The sequence below is a fragment of the Carlito syrichta genome, unplaced genomic scaffold (genome assembly GCF_000164805.1).
Source record: "Carlito syrichta isolate Samal-C Ts95f unplaced genomic scaffold, Tarsius_syrichta-2.0.1 Scaffold304568, whole genome shotgun sequence".
Taxonomy (NCBI): Eukaryota; Metazoa; Chordata; class Mammalia; order Primates; family Tarsiidae; genus Carlito; species Carlito syrichta.
The window spans coordinates 23,058-37,931 of record NW_007248664.1 but is presented as its reverse complement, the minus strand read 5'-3'; the positions used below and the strand labels follow the sequence as shown (position 1 = coordinate 37,931).

At 54.6% G+C, this 14,874-nt stretch overlaps 2 protein-coding genes across 2 annotated transcripts in view; one reads left to right on the top strand and one right to left on the bottom strand.

Moving 5' to 3' along the window:
- Positions 1-7: 7 nt before the first annotated feature.
- HCN3 (hyperpolarization activated cyclic nucleotide gated potassium channel 3) lies at positions 8-9,758 on the top strand. Its single transcript, XM_008060249.1, has 8 exons — positions 8-159; positions 2,944-3,373; positions 4,272-4,433; positions 4,833-5,051; positions 5,448-5,594; positions 5,990-6,230; positions 7,081-7,245; positions 7,703-9,758. The coding sequence occupies exons 2-8, from the start codon at positions 2,963-2,965 to the stop codon at positions 8,407-8,409; spliced, it is 2,052 nt and encodes a 683-aa protein (XP_008058440.1). The 5' UTR covers positions 8-159; positions 2,944-2,962; the 3' UTR covers positions 8,410-9,758.
- A 644-nt stretch (positions 9,759-10,402) lies between these two features.
- The window catches only part of PKLR (pyruvate kinase, liver and RBC), an 11,597-nt gene continuing 7,125 nt past the window's right edge, over positions 10,403-14,874 (bottom strand). Inside the window, exons 5-11 of the mRNA XM_021713475.1 lie at positions 14,778-14,874; positions 14,196-14,466; positions 13,924-14,074; positions 13,487-13,639; positions 13,227-13,393; positions 11,719-11,900; positions 10,403-10,580 (exon numbers count right to left, since the gene is read on the bottom strand). Of these exons, the coding sequence (XP_021569150.1) occupies positions 10,474-10,580; positions 11,719-11,900; positions 13,227-13,393; positions 13,487-13,639; positions 13,924-14,074; positions 14,196-14,466; positions 14,778-14,874 (1,128 nt within the window). The 3' untranslated portion in view covers positions 10,403-10,473. The remainder of the gene's footprint in view (positions 10,581-11,718; positions 11,901-13,226; positions 13,394-13,486; positions 13,640-13,923; positions 14,075-14,195; positions 14,467-14,777) is intronic.

The window sequence follows — 14,874 nt, the reverse complement described above, 5'->3', positions numbered from 1 at the left end:
CGGGCCTGAGCCTAAGAGGAGGCAGCTGGGAACGCTGCTCCAGCCCACGGTCAACAAGTTCTCCCTTCGGGTGTTCGGCAGCCACAAGGCAGTGGAAATCGAGCAGGAGCGGGTGAAGTCAGCGGGGGCCTGGATCATCCACCCCTACAGCGACTTCCGGTATTGGGGGCCCGGCTGGGAGGGCGGGGGACACCAATCCCACCCTCGCGGGCGGCGACACGGCGATCGGGCTCGCCCCACCCTCCACGGTCACTTCATTTCCGGCCCAGGGGTCCCCTGGTGGGGAGGGAGAGTCACCTCCCCCAACCTAGCCTGGGAATTCCTGGGCGGGGTATCCCCGACCGGAGGTCCTCCGTGACTCGTCAGGCTGGGGGCGCCGCAAGGGGCAAGCAGACATCAGGGATTTCCCATTTCAAGAACCCGGCCCCCCATCTGGACCACAGGGACTGCCGGAGTTTGGGACCCCTGTCTCCTCCAGTCCTGCTTGCTGGAGGTCTGGGGAATGATATCATATCCCCAGACGCGGGGTCAGCCGAGCTCCGCTGTCTCCCTGACCCCCACCCCCACTCCCCGCACCTGCCTAGTTCAGCAGGACAGGCTACTGGGAAAGATAGGGACGCTGGTGGGGGTTGGGGGGACTCAGACCTCGGCTCTGGTCGCTGTCCCTAGTGCTGAAGACTGGTGCGGCGGGGCAGGGCCGGGACAAAGTGCGATTGAGGCACAGGAACAGGGGCACGACCACCGCCCAGGTGACTCCCACCGAGAAGAGACAGAGGATGGGGGAGGGGCCATTTCACCGTCCCCATCAGGCTGTACCTCTTCATCAAGGTCGCTAGGGGAGGAGAGCAGCCCTGTCCTTGGGGGAGATGAAGGACAGCTTTTGGACGAGGCAGGGATGTGTGCAAAGCACCTAACCTGGGGCATGAAAGAAGCGGAGAGGATGAGGTGTGAATCTGGAGCCTGGAACCACAGTTGGAGCCCCAGACATTATCTTGAATCCACAGACATACACACTCCCTAAAGGTCTCTCTTCCATTGTTCCTGCCATTCCTGTCTTTCTTACTGCCTCATTCCCACCCAACCGGTGCACATTTCTACTCTCCTTCCCCTCCCCCAGTTCACCCTCAGATGTATCCCCAGAAGCCAGTATCCTCTTTGTAATTGTGCTTCTTCTCCGTTCTCTCTGCTTCATCACCCACTGGGCTTGTGACCGCCTGTGAGTCAGGCTGTGAAGATGCTCTTAGGACTAGGCAAACCCTCTTTCCCTCCTCTCTGCCAGTATCTCACTGTACAGTATTCTCTTCAGCAGCCCAGGAGAAAAAAGAAGAGGGGGTCGAGGGTTTGTTGTTGATCGAAAGCGCACAGTCTGAGGGGCTTCTCGGCGGTCTCTTGAGAACCACTAAGCTTCTTTCAAGGGCTGAAAAAACTGATTTTGCCCTCAGAGTCAGAAGGGGCTGGGTCCTGTGTTGATGCTGGGATTAGGTGTGTCCTAGAATTAAAACCACCATGGGTAATTGAGTCACTGAGATTATCCTGTGATGTTCTCTGAATGAGGGCTTCCCACTAGTTCCTTTCTGACCTCTTCTTTCCACAACGTCTGCCACAGCAGTGTAGCTCTCCCCTGCCCGTGCCCTTGCCTGGGCTCAGCCAGAGTCCCATTGGGCACAGGGAGGGCAGAGGAGGAGAGGCGTGCAGAGCTCAAGCCTTGCTGCCTCATGATCTCCGGTGGAGCTTCTCTGTATGTGCAGCCTTGTCTGCAATGCTGGGTGGGGGCGGGGCATCCCTGGAGAGCTCAGTTCAGAGGGAGGCAGGATAGACCACTCCACCCTGGGACATGGATGAGCCCATCCCAGCAGAGGAAAAAGAGCCCTGGGCCCAACTATGATGGGGAGGAGAAATTAGGTAAGGAAGGCTGGGGAGGGCATCAGGTCCTAGCCTGGAATGGATGGAGGGCTGGAGATGGGAGAAGCAGCAACCTTTTGGAAATCTGGGGATAAAGGGTGGGTGAGTCACAGCACCAAGTAGTGCTTGTACGGCACACTGTCACCTCTATTGTCTCGGTGTAAATGTTTTCAACAACCCTGTGAGATAGCACAGGGTACTTCAGCTTTTTTTTTTTTTTTACAACTTCTAAAATATTTAGTAATGGTGAGAGAGAGCATATATAGTAGGATGGATATGCATGCAGAGTAATTCTAAAACAGACTTAACAACTCTCTGGGTCAAGAGATCCTACATTCCTATTACTATAGAAGCCCCCGCCTAGGGTTCTCACATTTCTTTCCAAACTCACTGTGCTAACTTTCATGGTATTCATCTCTATACTCTTTAAGATTGTTTCATGACTTTTGTATGAATCCTGAAACAATGTATTTCAGTTTTGCCTGCTTTTGAGCTTTGTATAAGTGAAATCATCTAAATGTATCCTTATGTTTCTTGCTTCTTTTGCTCAACATTGAACTTGTGGGATCCATCCACACTGCTAAATATACCTGTAGTTGGGTGAGTTCCTGTATAGTATGCATAGTGCTGTATAGCTGTATAGTATTCCAGGCCATAAAGATATCACAGTATATTTACCTACTTCGCTTATTTATCGACATTTTTCTATGGATGGACATTTGGGTTGTTCCCAAATTTAATGCCACTCTAAACACTCCTGTAAATATCTCCTGGAGCACAGGTTTCCCTGGGTATGTTGGCATGTTCCATTCCTAAGTATGTTAGGAACAGAACTGCTGGGTTGCAGGGAATGCAAATGTCTAACTTTGCTAAACTATTTTCCCAAACGGTGGTCCCAGTTTATGCTCCCACCAGCTGTAAGAGGTCATTCCATTGGTCTGTATCCTTGCCCGTTCTTGGCCATACCAGACTGTCTTCTGTCCATCTGATGGCTGGAGAAATAGCATCATGGCCTTACTCCCCATCCCACTCCCACTTTAGGTTTTACTGGGACCTGATCATGCTGCTGCTGATGGTGGGAAACCTCATCGTACTGCCCGTAGGCATTACCTTCTTCAAGGAGGAGAACTCCCCTCCCTGGATCGTCTTCAACGTGCTGTCTGACACTTTCTTCCTGCTGGATCTGGTGCTCAACTTCCGCACAGGCATCGTGGTGGAGGAGGGTGCGGAGATCCTGCTGGCACCGCGGGCGATCCGCACGCGCTACCTGCGCACCTGGTTCCTGGTGGACCTCATCTCCTCTATCCCGGTGGATTACATCTTCCTGGTGGTGGAGCTGGAGCCACGGCTGGATGCTGAGGTCTACAAAACAGCGCGGGCCCTGCGCATCGTCCGCTTCACCAAGATCCTCAGCCTGCTGCGGCTGCTCCGCCTCTCCCGCCTCATCCGCTACATACACCAGTGGGAGGAGGTGGGGCGGGGGGGTGGGCAGGGGGGCTCGCAGACTCCGCAGGGACGGTGCTGGGGGTGGGGCAGGTGGACGGGGCTTCCGTGGGAGAGCGCTCTCCAAAGTGGGCGAGGAGACGCGGGGACAGAAGGAGGGTTCTGGGAATGGGGCCTGGGGTGGCAGTGCCAGAGGGTGGAGCTCAGCTGCCGGACAACACTTTAGAGTTAGTCGGCCGCTGAGTGGAAGATGGGTGCAGAAGAGGCTGGGCTTCAGCTTCAGGGCAGCAGAGTTGAGTGCTTCAGGTTGTAGGCTCTGTAATCTCATTGCCTGTGGTCAGATCCCAGTTTCATTATTTTACTACATGAGACTTGGTTTCTGTGTCTGCAGAAGAGAATGTTAAATGCACCTGCCTATGATAAGGTTGTAAGGATTAAGTTAAAACATGTAAAGCACTTAGAAAGGTGTCTGGCACATGTAGCACATGTAGAACTTACCATGTAGTAAGTTCTCAGTAAATTAGCCCTTATCGTTACTATTTTTGGAGGGGAAGAGGGTTGCTGTCATGAATCCTATGCCAATGCCTTGGGGACATTACACTATGAAATGCGCTCTTTCCCCTTTTCCAGGCTGCACCTGAGCAGCTTGTGTAGTAGACTTGTTTGTCTCTGTGACACTTACTGTGTGGTTCTAAGCACATGATTAGCTTCAGTTTCTCTAGCTATAAGAATAATAACACAACCTACTTTGTATTAGCTATACGTGTGTGCTGTAGAACTCTACACAAATGAATGATAGCCGTAGTTTTACATTCATGGGGGCTGGGGCTAGGGAGAAATTCAGAGAGAATTTGCAAGGCTGGGTGTGGAGGAAGACCAGCAGGGAGGGGTTCCTGTCCACAGCAGCTCCTCCTCGGACTCCTCAGATCTTTCACATGACCTATGACCTGGCCAGTGCTGTGGTTCGCATCTTCAACCTCATTGGGATGATGCTGCTGCTATGTCACTGGGACGGCTGTCTGCAGTTCCTGGTCCCCATGTTGCAGGACTTCCCTTCCGACTGCTGGGTCTCCATCAACCACATGGTGGTGAGAAGTCCCCACAGCTCTGCCTCTCCTGGGCCTTCTAAGGGCTCTTCTGCCTGAGTGGCAGGGATGACCACAGGGAGGATCAAGAGAGAAAACAGGGGTGAGGAGGTGGGGAGGAGGGAGGAGAGGGAGGGGAGAGAGACCCAGAAGAAGTGTTTGTGTGTTGGAGGGAGCAGGCAGGGAAGGGGACCTAGGCAGAAGCTGAGGCCCCCAAGCTATAAGAGAGGACCCGTTTGCCTCAGGACCCCCAGAATCAAACTTATGTGTGCCTGCTAGGAGGAAGGTCTGAGTAGAAGGAGGCAGATAGAGGGACTGAAAGAGAGAGAGAGAAAGAAAAGGGGCAGGAGATTGAGGCTTGAGGGGCCCACGCCCAGCTCTGCAATACCCTCTGCCCCCCAGAACCACTCGTGGGACCGCCAGTATTCTCATGCGCTGTTCAAGGCCATGAGCCACATGCTGTGCATTGGCTACGGGCAGCAGGCCCCCATAGGCATGCCCGACGTCTGGCTCACTATGCTCAGCATGATCGTGGGTGCCACATGCTATGCCATGTTCATCGGCCATGCCACTGCCCTCATCCAGTCCCTGGATTCTTCCCGGCGCCAGTACCAGGAGAAGGTCAGCAGGGACAGGAGAGGGAAGGGTGGGCATGGAGGGGTGCTGGACACTGTGTAGTTTGCCTTGAGGCCCATTTTGATGTGTGCCTCTGTTGGGTCTCTGTGTCCTTTCCTATTCTATGTTCATTTGTCCCATGCCCTGTGTGCCTTTTCCTTGTGTTCCTATGTACCCGTGCTTGGCCCCTCCTCTGTCCATGTCTGTGTTTTCCCCTAACTGTGCTATGCGTCTCCCCTGTATCCACCATTACCCTTACATCCTCTGTGGCCCTGTGCATCCTTGTCTCGTTCCGTGTTTCCTCCCTCTGGGTTTGACCTGTGTCTGTGACCTGTGACCATTGTTCTGGCCCTAAATCTCTCTCTGTGTCCTCTTGCCCGCTGGCCCTGGGTCGGCCTCCAGTACAAGCAGGTGGAGCAGTACATGTCCTTCCACAAACTGCCAGCTGACACGCGGCAGCGCATCCATGAGTACTATGAGCACCGCTACCAGGGCAAGATGTTCGACGAGGAAAGCATTCTGGGCGAACTGAGCGAACCACTTCGGGAGGTGGGACTGGGGTGGGCCCTGAAGGGGGGCTCTTCAAGGGCCTGGGCTTCCAAGGGTGCCGTCTGGGGATGGAGGCTGTTGGTCAGCAGGTGTTCCTGTAGAGAGTGAGGCCAGGTATGTGGGGGACTTTCAGGGACTAGGGTCTTTCTTGAAAGCCTTGTGGGGGGAAGTATAAATGAGGAGGGACTGTAGGGATCTCTGTTTTGGGGTATTGTCCCACAAGGGCTCATAAGAATGATCTGAAGGAGCTTAGGGATAGTCCCGGTCCCACTGATGAAACCCCATCCTTTGTCAGAATATGATCCCAGGGGACGGGTTTCTGGAGACAGATGAGCTCAGTGGGAGCATCTCAGGGCAGGGGCACAGCCCGCCTGACCAGCCCCTCCCCCATCCAGGAGATCATTAACTTCACCTGTCGAGGCCTAGTGGCCCACATGCCGCTGTTCGCCCATGCTGACCCCAGCTTCGTCACTGCGGTGCTCACCAAGCTGCGCTTTGAGGTCTTCCAGCCGGGGGACCTTGTGGTGCGTGAGGGCTCCGTGGGCAGGAAGATGTACTTCATCCAACATGGGCTGCTCAGTGTGCTGGCGCGCGGTGCCCGGGACACCCGCCTCACCGATGGATCCTACTTTGGGGGTCAGTGGGCCTCAGGGAGGGTGTGTGGGGGGTCACAATCAGAGGTCAGAAAGGGCAACTGCTCCCCTGGATTTGGGTCCCCGCCTGGCTGTGCTGCAGAATTACAGAGTTCCAGCCCTCCCCAGGCCTACTCAGTGAGAATCTCTGGACATGGAGCCTGGAGCTCTGTATTTTTTAAAAAGTTGCTCCAGAGAGCCCAAGGCACAGCCTGGTTGCCAACCACTGGGCCTAGAAGCCTTTTAGAGACCTTAATCAGTGAAATCCAAAGACTTTTGAGATAGGGAAAGAAGGAGTAAAGTAGGGCTGTCCCAGGGGCATGAGCTGTGTGGAACTGCCTAGTGGTGTGATTTGGGGACCCAACCTCTGCCAGTCACTGCCCAAAGTGAATGAAGGCTCATATAGTCTCTCGGTCTCCAAACCACCCACCACCCTCCAGTATCCCCATCACCTTGCACTTTGCCTTTTGACATTGCTTTTCTCCTTTAGGGTTGCCCTTGGTGTTCATCCGAGGGACTGGGAGGGGAGGGTATGCAGAGTGAGCTGCCCTAGGTCTATTCGGGACAGAGCAGTGAGGTGGGACTTAAAGTGGAATAGAATAACTGGGAGTCTGGGGGCCAACAAGACCTGCCTGTTTGTCAGCTTTAGTTTGGAGAAAGTGAGAAGGACAGGGAACAGTAATCTAGGAATAGTGTGGGTCTGGGCAGAGACAATGCTCGTGGCATTTAGAGGACCTGAGGCAGGGGGTAATCAGTAGTCTGGGGAGGGGCCTGAGGAAGCTGGGTCAGCTGCTGCAGGCCCAGTGAGAGAGTGCTGTGGACAGGGGCTCTGAAGCTTCCTCCCCACTCTGCAGAGATCTGCCTGCTGACACGGGGCCGGCGCACGGCCAGTGTGCGGGCTGACACCTACTGCCGCCTCTACTCACTAAGTGTGGACCATTTCAATGCTGTGCTCGAGGAGTTTCCCATGATGCGCCGGGCCTTTGAGACTGTGGCCATGGATCGACTGCGCCGCATTGGTGAGGCCTGTCCACCCTATCTCTTCTGGGTCCAGGCTGTGACCTCACCCCATCCCTACAGCAAAGAGCCCAGGCTCTAGTGTTTAGTTTCACATCCAGTCCCAACAAATGACCCCATCATTCCCCAAAAATGGCCCCATCAGGTCTTTCAACACTGTGACTTACTGTCCTTATCCCTTCAGCCTGTCCTCCCAGGAGATGTCTCTCCAAGTCCCCATGTCCTGAGTCCTCCTCCCCTGAGTACCAGTCCCTCTGATACAAACTCACTTCCTCCAACCCCATCTCCCAATCCCTAGTCCCCATAGCCCCAACTCTATATTCCTGACTCCCATGCCCTGTCCTCAACCCCATCCCCACCTCTTGACCCCATCCCTGTACCCTCACTCTCTTTGATAACCAACTTTCATCTTGGATTCCTTCCCTATCCCTACCTTCTCCCTCTTGGGATGACTTCTAGGCAAGAAGAATTCCATACTGCAGCGGAAGCGCTCGGAGCCAAGTCCGGGCAGCAGTGGTGGCATCATGGAACAGCACCTGGTACAACATGACAGGGACATGGCTCGAGGTGTTCGGGGCCTGGCCCCGGGCACAGGAGCTCGGCTAAGTGGAAAGCCAGTACTGTGGGAGCCACTGGTACATGCGCCCCTGCAGACAGCGGCCGTGACCTCCAATGTGGCCATTGCCCTGACTCACCAGCGTGGCCCTCTGCCCCTCTCTCCCGACTCTCCAGCCACCCTCCTTGCTCGCTCCGCTCGACGCTCAACAGGCTCCCCAGCCTCCCCACTGGTGCCAGTTCGAGCCGGCCCTCTGCTGGCCCGGGGGCCATGGGCATCCACCTCCCGCCTGCCTGCCCCCCCCGCCCGAACCCTTCACGCCAGCCTGTCCCGGGCCGGGCGCTCCCAGGTATCCCTGCTGGGCCCCCCTCCAGGAGGAGGAGGAGGTGGACGGCGGTTAGGACCTCGGGGCCGCCCACTGTCAGCCTCCCAACCCTCTCTGCCACAGCGGGCAACAGGCGAAGGCTCTCCTAGGCGTAAGGGCTCAGGAAGTGAGCGCCTGCCCCCCTCAGGGCTCCTGGTCAAGCCTCCAGGGACAGCACAACCCCCCAGGCCACCAGTGCCTGAGCCAGCCACCCCCCGAGGCCCCCAGCTGTCTGCCAACATGTGAATCCTTGGATACACCCAGCCTTAGTTCTTGGGGTGCAGTAGTGTGTACCTGAGGGCATATGCCTCTTGGGGAAGACCATGGGGACCTGAAACATTGCCCTTTGGGAATGTTTCCCTTTACTGCCACGAAGATGATCTCTGTGTCCTCAGTTCAAGCACCCTGTAGCCTAACAACCTAATCCATTCACCCATCCATCGTACATACTGAGCGCCTACCATGTTCAAGATACCAAACCAGTGCTGTCTCCACTGCCAAGTAGAAGTGACTCAGTGCCCTCTGATGAGGGTATTCCCCTGGCCATGGTCCTGCCAGGTGCAGGCCCGGGCCCATGACCCCACCTTTACTAAGCACAAGTACTTGCCACTGCCATCACTGCCAAGTAACTAGCCATCTCTGTTTCCCTGCCAATGATCCTACAAGTTCTGCCCAGCGTGGGTATCTTCCTGTCCCCCTAGTGTAGCCAGGCACTGTCAATCACCTGTGCCCCCATTGCTGCCAACAAATGTCCTAGGTCCTGAGTGTGGGCATCCACCTTTACCTTGTCACTGCCATCCTGTCTATACCCTCCAAGTGGTAACACTTCTGCCAAGTTCCCTGCAGTCTCTGTCTTGTGGTAGAACTGTCTTTTTATAAATGGAGAGCTGCCTCTTTCCTGTGCCCCCTACCCCAGTGGTACCTCCTTAAAGTTAAGGGATAGATGGCACCTCCTTACTTAGTGTGCCAGCCTAGATTCTCCACCCCAGCTGGGGGAGGGGCAAATGGCTGAATCCTTATGTGACACATTTTTCTTTCCTTGTATTTATTCATTCAGTAATTTATTAATTGTATTTATTTATCATTTGCTAATTTGTTTGCTATCAGTTCATTCGTTCACCCATTACTTTCATCATCCCTCCCTTCCTGGTAGGGAGATAGGAGAAGCAGGAGGAGGCAGGGCCCCTCCGTGCTAGCCCCTGTGGTCCTTGCCCAAATCCATCAGCAGCAATACTTGAACCCTTACCCCATTAGGTAGGGGCAGGAGGGGCCACTGAGAAGGGAGGAACGCTGCTTTTACCTTTAGGGTTTTTTCTTTTGAGTTTGCTGTTGGTGTGGGTGGAAGGGGAAGGCCCGAGGTTTCCAAGCCTGGGAAAGGGCAGGCCAGCCAGCACCTCTGCCTTCTCAGGGACAAGAGACATCCTTCACCACACCCACTCTGTCCCAGCTCCAACTCTACAGCACTGAAGAAAGTGGGGCCAGGACCTCAAGTCTCCTTTCCTGCCGGGGGAGGAGTTCTGGGGCTCTTGGTGTGTGGGAGAAGTTTTATAATTGCTTCCAAACAGCTGGGTTTAAAAAGAAAATAGAGACACTCATTTTGGCTCCTGGTTTGTGTGTGGGAACAAAGTGGGTATGAAGGAATTTCTGGGGCAGGAGGGGGCATCAGGGCATTTGACCCAGCAAGGCATGAGGACAGCCTGGAGAACAAACAGTCTGTGTGCCCAGCATGGAGACTGTGAAGACAGTGACAAAAGTATGCTCAGCCTCACTCCTCCCCAGCGTCCATCTACCCCAGTTTCCCCCAAAGCATGGTGCTGTGATGCCAATGTAAGTCATCATGAAGGAGTCGCCTGTCTTAGCAGGAGACACCCAGGTTATTATAAGGACCACATATGAGAATGTCAGACTGCATGGATATAATGTATTTTTAAAATAATAATTCTGTGGAGACTGTGGACAAGATTGCCTTGTCCCCCCTCTCTCCCACCCCCAGGGTTATGGAATTAACCAGTCAAACTGGGATTAAAGGCTCAGGGCATCTTAGAGCTGGCTGAGAGGATTGGATGCAGGGAATGTACAATCGGTGCTGTCAGGTGGTCACTGTGTAATTAAACACAGACTTTCAGGGCCTGTGTGAAACAGAGGGGATAGGAGCACCCTGGAATGGGGCTAGGTGGCAGATGTGGTCTCAGATAGGGAGGGTTGGGAGGAAAGAAGAGAGGACTCAGAGCTGGGACCTTGGAGGGTGGAGGAAGTAGAGTGGGGAGGGAAGGAAGGGGTGCAGAGACAGGCTGTGTTGGGGGGTACATCTCAGGATACGCTCAGCACCCGCATGATGTTGGTATAGCCAGAGCCAGGTCGCCAGCCTGTCACCACAATCACCAGGTCCCCAACACGGAGGAAGCCACGGAGCTTTCCTGGGGGAGAGAAAGGATACTCATTGAGGGACCAGGCCAGCCTTGTAATAAGAACCAGCCGCTACCCTCCACCACCTCAAGTCTACCCTGCAGGAAAGGAGGCACCTGCAGCAAACTGCTTCCCGCAGGTAGCACCACAGGGAATGCGACCACTGCAGCATACTTAACTGCAGGTGTGTTGGTGGGCTGGGATAGAGTGTGTTGCTAAGTAGCGAGGCTGTCCACCCATGTGGCTATGCTGACAGGAAGAAGTAGGGCATGATCACACGCCAGACTGATACCTCTCAGTTTTAATGAATCTCCCAGGGAAAATCTGGGACCAGAGGAGAGAGGCAGGGTCTTTCAAGTGTGGGAGGAGCTAGGTTGGGGAACTCCTGCTCCAAATGGCAGAGGTGGATCAGGAGGAAGGTCTGGGTAGCTTACCACTTTTTTTGATGTGTGTGTGTATGTGTGTGTCAGAGTCTCTGTTGCCCAGGCTGGAGTGCAGTGGCACGCTCACAGCCACTGCAGCCTCGACTTTATGGGCTCAGGAGATCCTTCTACCTCAGACTTCCAAGTAGCTAATTTTTTTGATTTATTGTAGAGATCTCGCCAAGTTGCCCAGGCTGGCCTCAAACCTGTGGGCTCAGGTATTCCTCTCACCTCAGCCTCCCAAAATGCTAGGATTATAGGTATGAGCCATTGCACCAGGTCTTAGCTTACCACTTTCGTTTTTTTTTTTTTTGAGTCGGAGTCTCACTTTGTTGCCCAGGCTGGAGTGCAGTGACATGTTCATAGGTCACAGCCTCGACTTGCTGGGCTCAGGTGATTCTTCTGACTCAGTCTTCCAAGTAGCTGGAACTACAGGCATGTGCTACCATGCCTGGCTTATTTTTTGATTTATTGTAGAGACAAGGTCTCACCAAGTTGCCCAGACTGGTCTTGAAACCCTGGGCTCAGGCAATCCTCTCGCCTCAGCCTCTCAAAGTGCTGGGATTACAGCCTGAGCCACTGCACCTGACCAGCTTACCACTTTATTTTATTTTATTTATTTTTTATTCTTATTATAAAGATACAAGGTACAATTCAGGGTTAGGTCTACACATTTTGATCATGCAGTTACCCTTGTTGATGAGGTGTGCCCCTCCCACCTGCTTACCACTTTCAATGCCAAATTGCACCCGGCGATCCACATCGTCTGCCCAGATAGCCTCTGGAGGTTCACGGTAGAGCAAGGGGAAGACTCCTCGGCATAGGTGGGCCTGGCGGGCAGCCTGGGCAGAACGGGTGACAGCAATGACTGCAGCCCGAGGTCGGTACCGAGATAGAAGCTGGGCTGAGCTGGAGGAGGCAGAGAAAGTTAGCTCAGAACAGTGAAAGGGTAGTGAACCAGGAAACAAGAGTTTGGGTTCTGGTTCCAGTGAGCTGTGTGACCATGGGTAAGTCTCTGGGCCTTGGTTATTCTCATCTGTAAAATGAGTATAAGAATGCCTGCCCTTCCTACCACACAAGGAAGATGTGAGATAATAAGGATATATTAAATGAGATAATAATGAGAAACCTCCTTAAGAAACAAACTGCTGTTAGCCGGGCTTGGTGGCTCAGCCTGTAATCCCAGCGCTTTTGGAGGCTGAGGTGAGTGGATTGCCTGAGCCGGTGGGTTCGAGACCCGCCTGGGAAACTTGGCGAGACCTCATCTCTACAATAAATCAAAAAATCAGCCAGGTGTGGTACCACGTGCCTGTAGTTTCAGCTACTTGGAAGACTGAGTCGGAAGGATCGCCGGAGCCCAGCAGGTCGAGGCTGCGGTGGCTGGGAGTGGCCACTGCACTCCAGTCTGGGCGATGGAGTGACTCCAACTCAAAAAAAAAAAAAAGAAAGAAACAAACTGCTGGCTGCAGTTGCTCATGCCTGTAATCCCAGTACTTTGGGAGGCAGAGGTGAGAGGATTGCCCTGAACCCAGGGGTTTGAGACCAGCCCGGGCAACTTGGTGAAACCTCATCTCTACAATAAAAATTTAAAAATTAGCCAGGCACTGTGGTGCACCTGTAATTCTGCCTACTTGGAAAGCTGAGGTGGAAGGATCGCCTGAGCCAAGCAGGTCAAGGCTGCAGTAGCCATGATCATGTCACAGCACTCCAGTTTAGGCGACAGTGTGAGACTCTGACTCAAAAAAAAGAAAAAGAAAAAGAAACATAAAACTCTTTTGAGAATGCATATTTATATAGTGCTTAATTTACATATAGTACTTAATGTCTCCTGTTAATCCTTACAACCCCATGTGGAACAAATGACTAACTTGCCATAAACATGAGAAGACAGAGGTAGCTAAGGGTCAGAGCAAAGACTCGAACTCAGACCTGTTGGGCCCTTCTGCAATACCTCCGCATAGTAAGGCTTTGGGGGCTGAGTGGTCTTGCCTCTGAGACCTAGGATCCCAACTGGCTTTGAAGCCAATGTGCCCAGGGATACCATTGTCCACTTTCAGGTCCCTGGAGCTCACTGGCACAATTTGCCTCTCCTGGCCGCCAGCTCTCACAGCTACCTCTCCTCTTGTACCAGAGCGACATTCATTTCTGGTGACCAGACTAAACCCAGGCCTGTGGCCTATCCCAGTCCACCCCTGATGCAAAACGCAGTCTGTGCATTTCCAGTCACCCCCTCACCGGCCAGTTGTGGTCAACACGATGATGGCAGCAGCACAGCACTTGAAGGCAGCCTCCACAGCGCCTATGGCAGTGACCTCTGTGGGATCACGGCTCAATGGCGCTGCCCGACGTAGCTCCTCAAACAGCTGCCGGTGGTATACTGCGGCCTCTGCCTCCCTGGCAATCTGCAGGCGTCAGGATGTCAGACTAGGCATGGCCATGGGGTCCGGAAGGGGCGTGGTTCCCTGACCCATCTGCCTTTCATTCTGAACTCCTACCGCATGCTGCATCTTTACAGCTTCCACGGGGAAGTTGCCCTTGGCGGTCTCCCCTGACAGCATGATGCAGTCTGCCCCGTCCAGCACAGCATTGGCCACATCACTTGTCTCTGCCCTTGTTGGCCGGGGCTTGGTGACCATGCTCTCCAGCATCTAAGAGACACCATGGACATCGGTACTGTAGGAGTCACACTCTGATTGGGGACCCTGCCCTAGCTACTTCTCTGATATTCATTTTTCAGCATGCCCGAAAACTAGGGTCATAGTCACAAGCTGTGGATCCTGGCAGTTCAGTGTCTTCATCTGAAAACAGGAGTCACAGTAGTCTACCTGGCTTTGTTGTTTGATGAGCAAACACTGGACAGCAAAATGTGCTACAGACCTAAGGTGTGGGTACTGACTCACACAGCACCCAGCCCCTGGGGCTCACTCCAGACCTGTGTGGCACAGACAACAGGCTTGCCGGCCAAGTTGCAGCGGCCAATCATCATCTTCTGAGCCAGGAAAACCTTCTCTGCGGGTATCTCGATGCCCAGGTCTCCCCGTGCCACCATGATGCCATCGCTCACCTCCAGGATTTCATCGAACCTGGGGGTTGGGAGGATCAGGGCTGGGGCAGACCCAGGAGATGCCAGGGAGAGGAAGGCAGGAGAAGAGGGGCAATGGGAAATGGTTCTGGGGCCTGACGGGACCAAAGACCGAGCCTCACTTCTTCACGCCTTCGTGGTTCTCGATTTTGCTGATGACCTTGATGCCCTGTCCCTCGGGCCCCAGAGCAGCCCGGACGGCAACCACATCGCTGGCTTTCCGCACGAAGGAGGCAAAGACGATGTCCACTCCGTTCTCCACCCCGAAACGCAGGTCCCGCTCGTCTTGCTCGGACAGCCCGGGCAGGTCCACCTGGGCCCCTGGCAAGTTCACGCCCTTCCGGCTGCCGAGGACGCCGCCGTTCTCCACTTGGGTCACCAGTCCCTCTGGATCTGCGGGCGTGGGAAGGGCCAGCTGCTCAGGGGTGAGACCGGGCAGGATCCCAGCAGAAGGAGCATGGGGCTTGGACCCCCGAGAGAGCAGGAGCCACGTCCTAGCCGCCCGTCTGCCCTTGGCTCTGGGCCCCGCAGCGAACCACCACCAGACCGAGGCTAACCCGCAAGTCCTGCCCCAGCCGGGGTGAGCGCGGGAGTCTGCCCGGGACGGGTGGGGGAGGGCGCGCGGCCAGGGGAGGGGCGGCCGGGGAGGGCGGAGGAGACACGCAGACGGAAGGCCGCGGTCAGGGCGGGAGGCGCGTCCGCACCGATCTTCTGCACCACTAGGGAGATGAGCCCGTCGTCGATGTAGATGTGGCCCCCCACCGGCACGACCCGGACGATGTTGGGGTAGTCCACCCACAC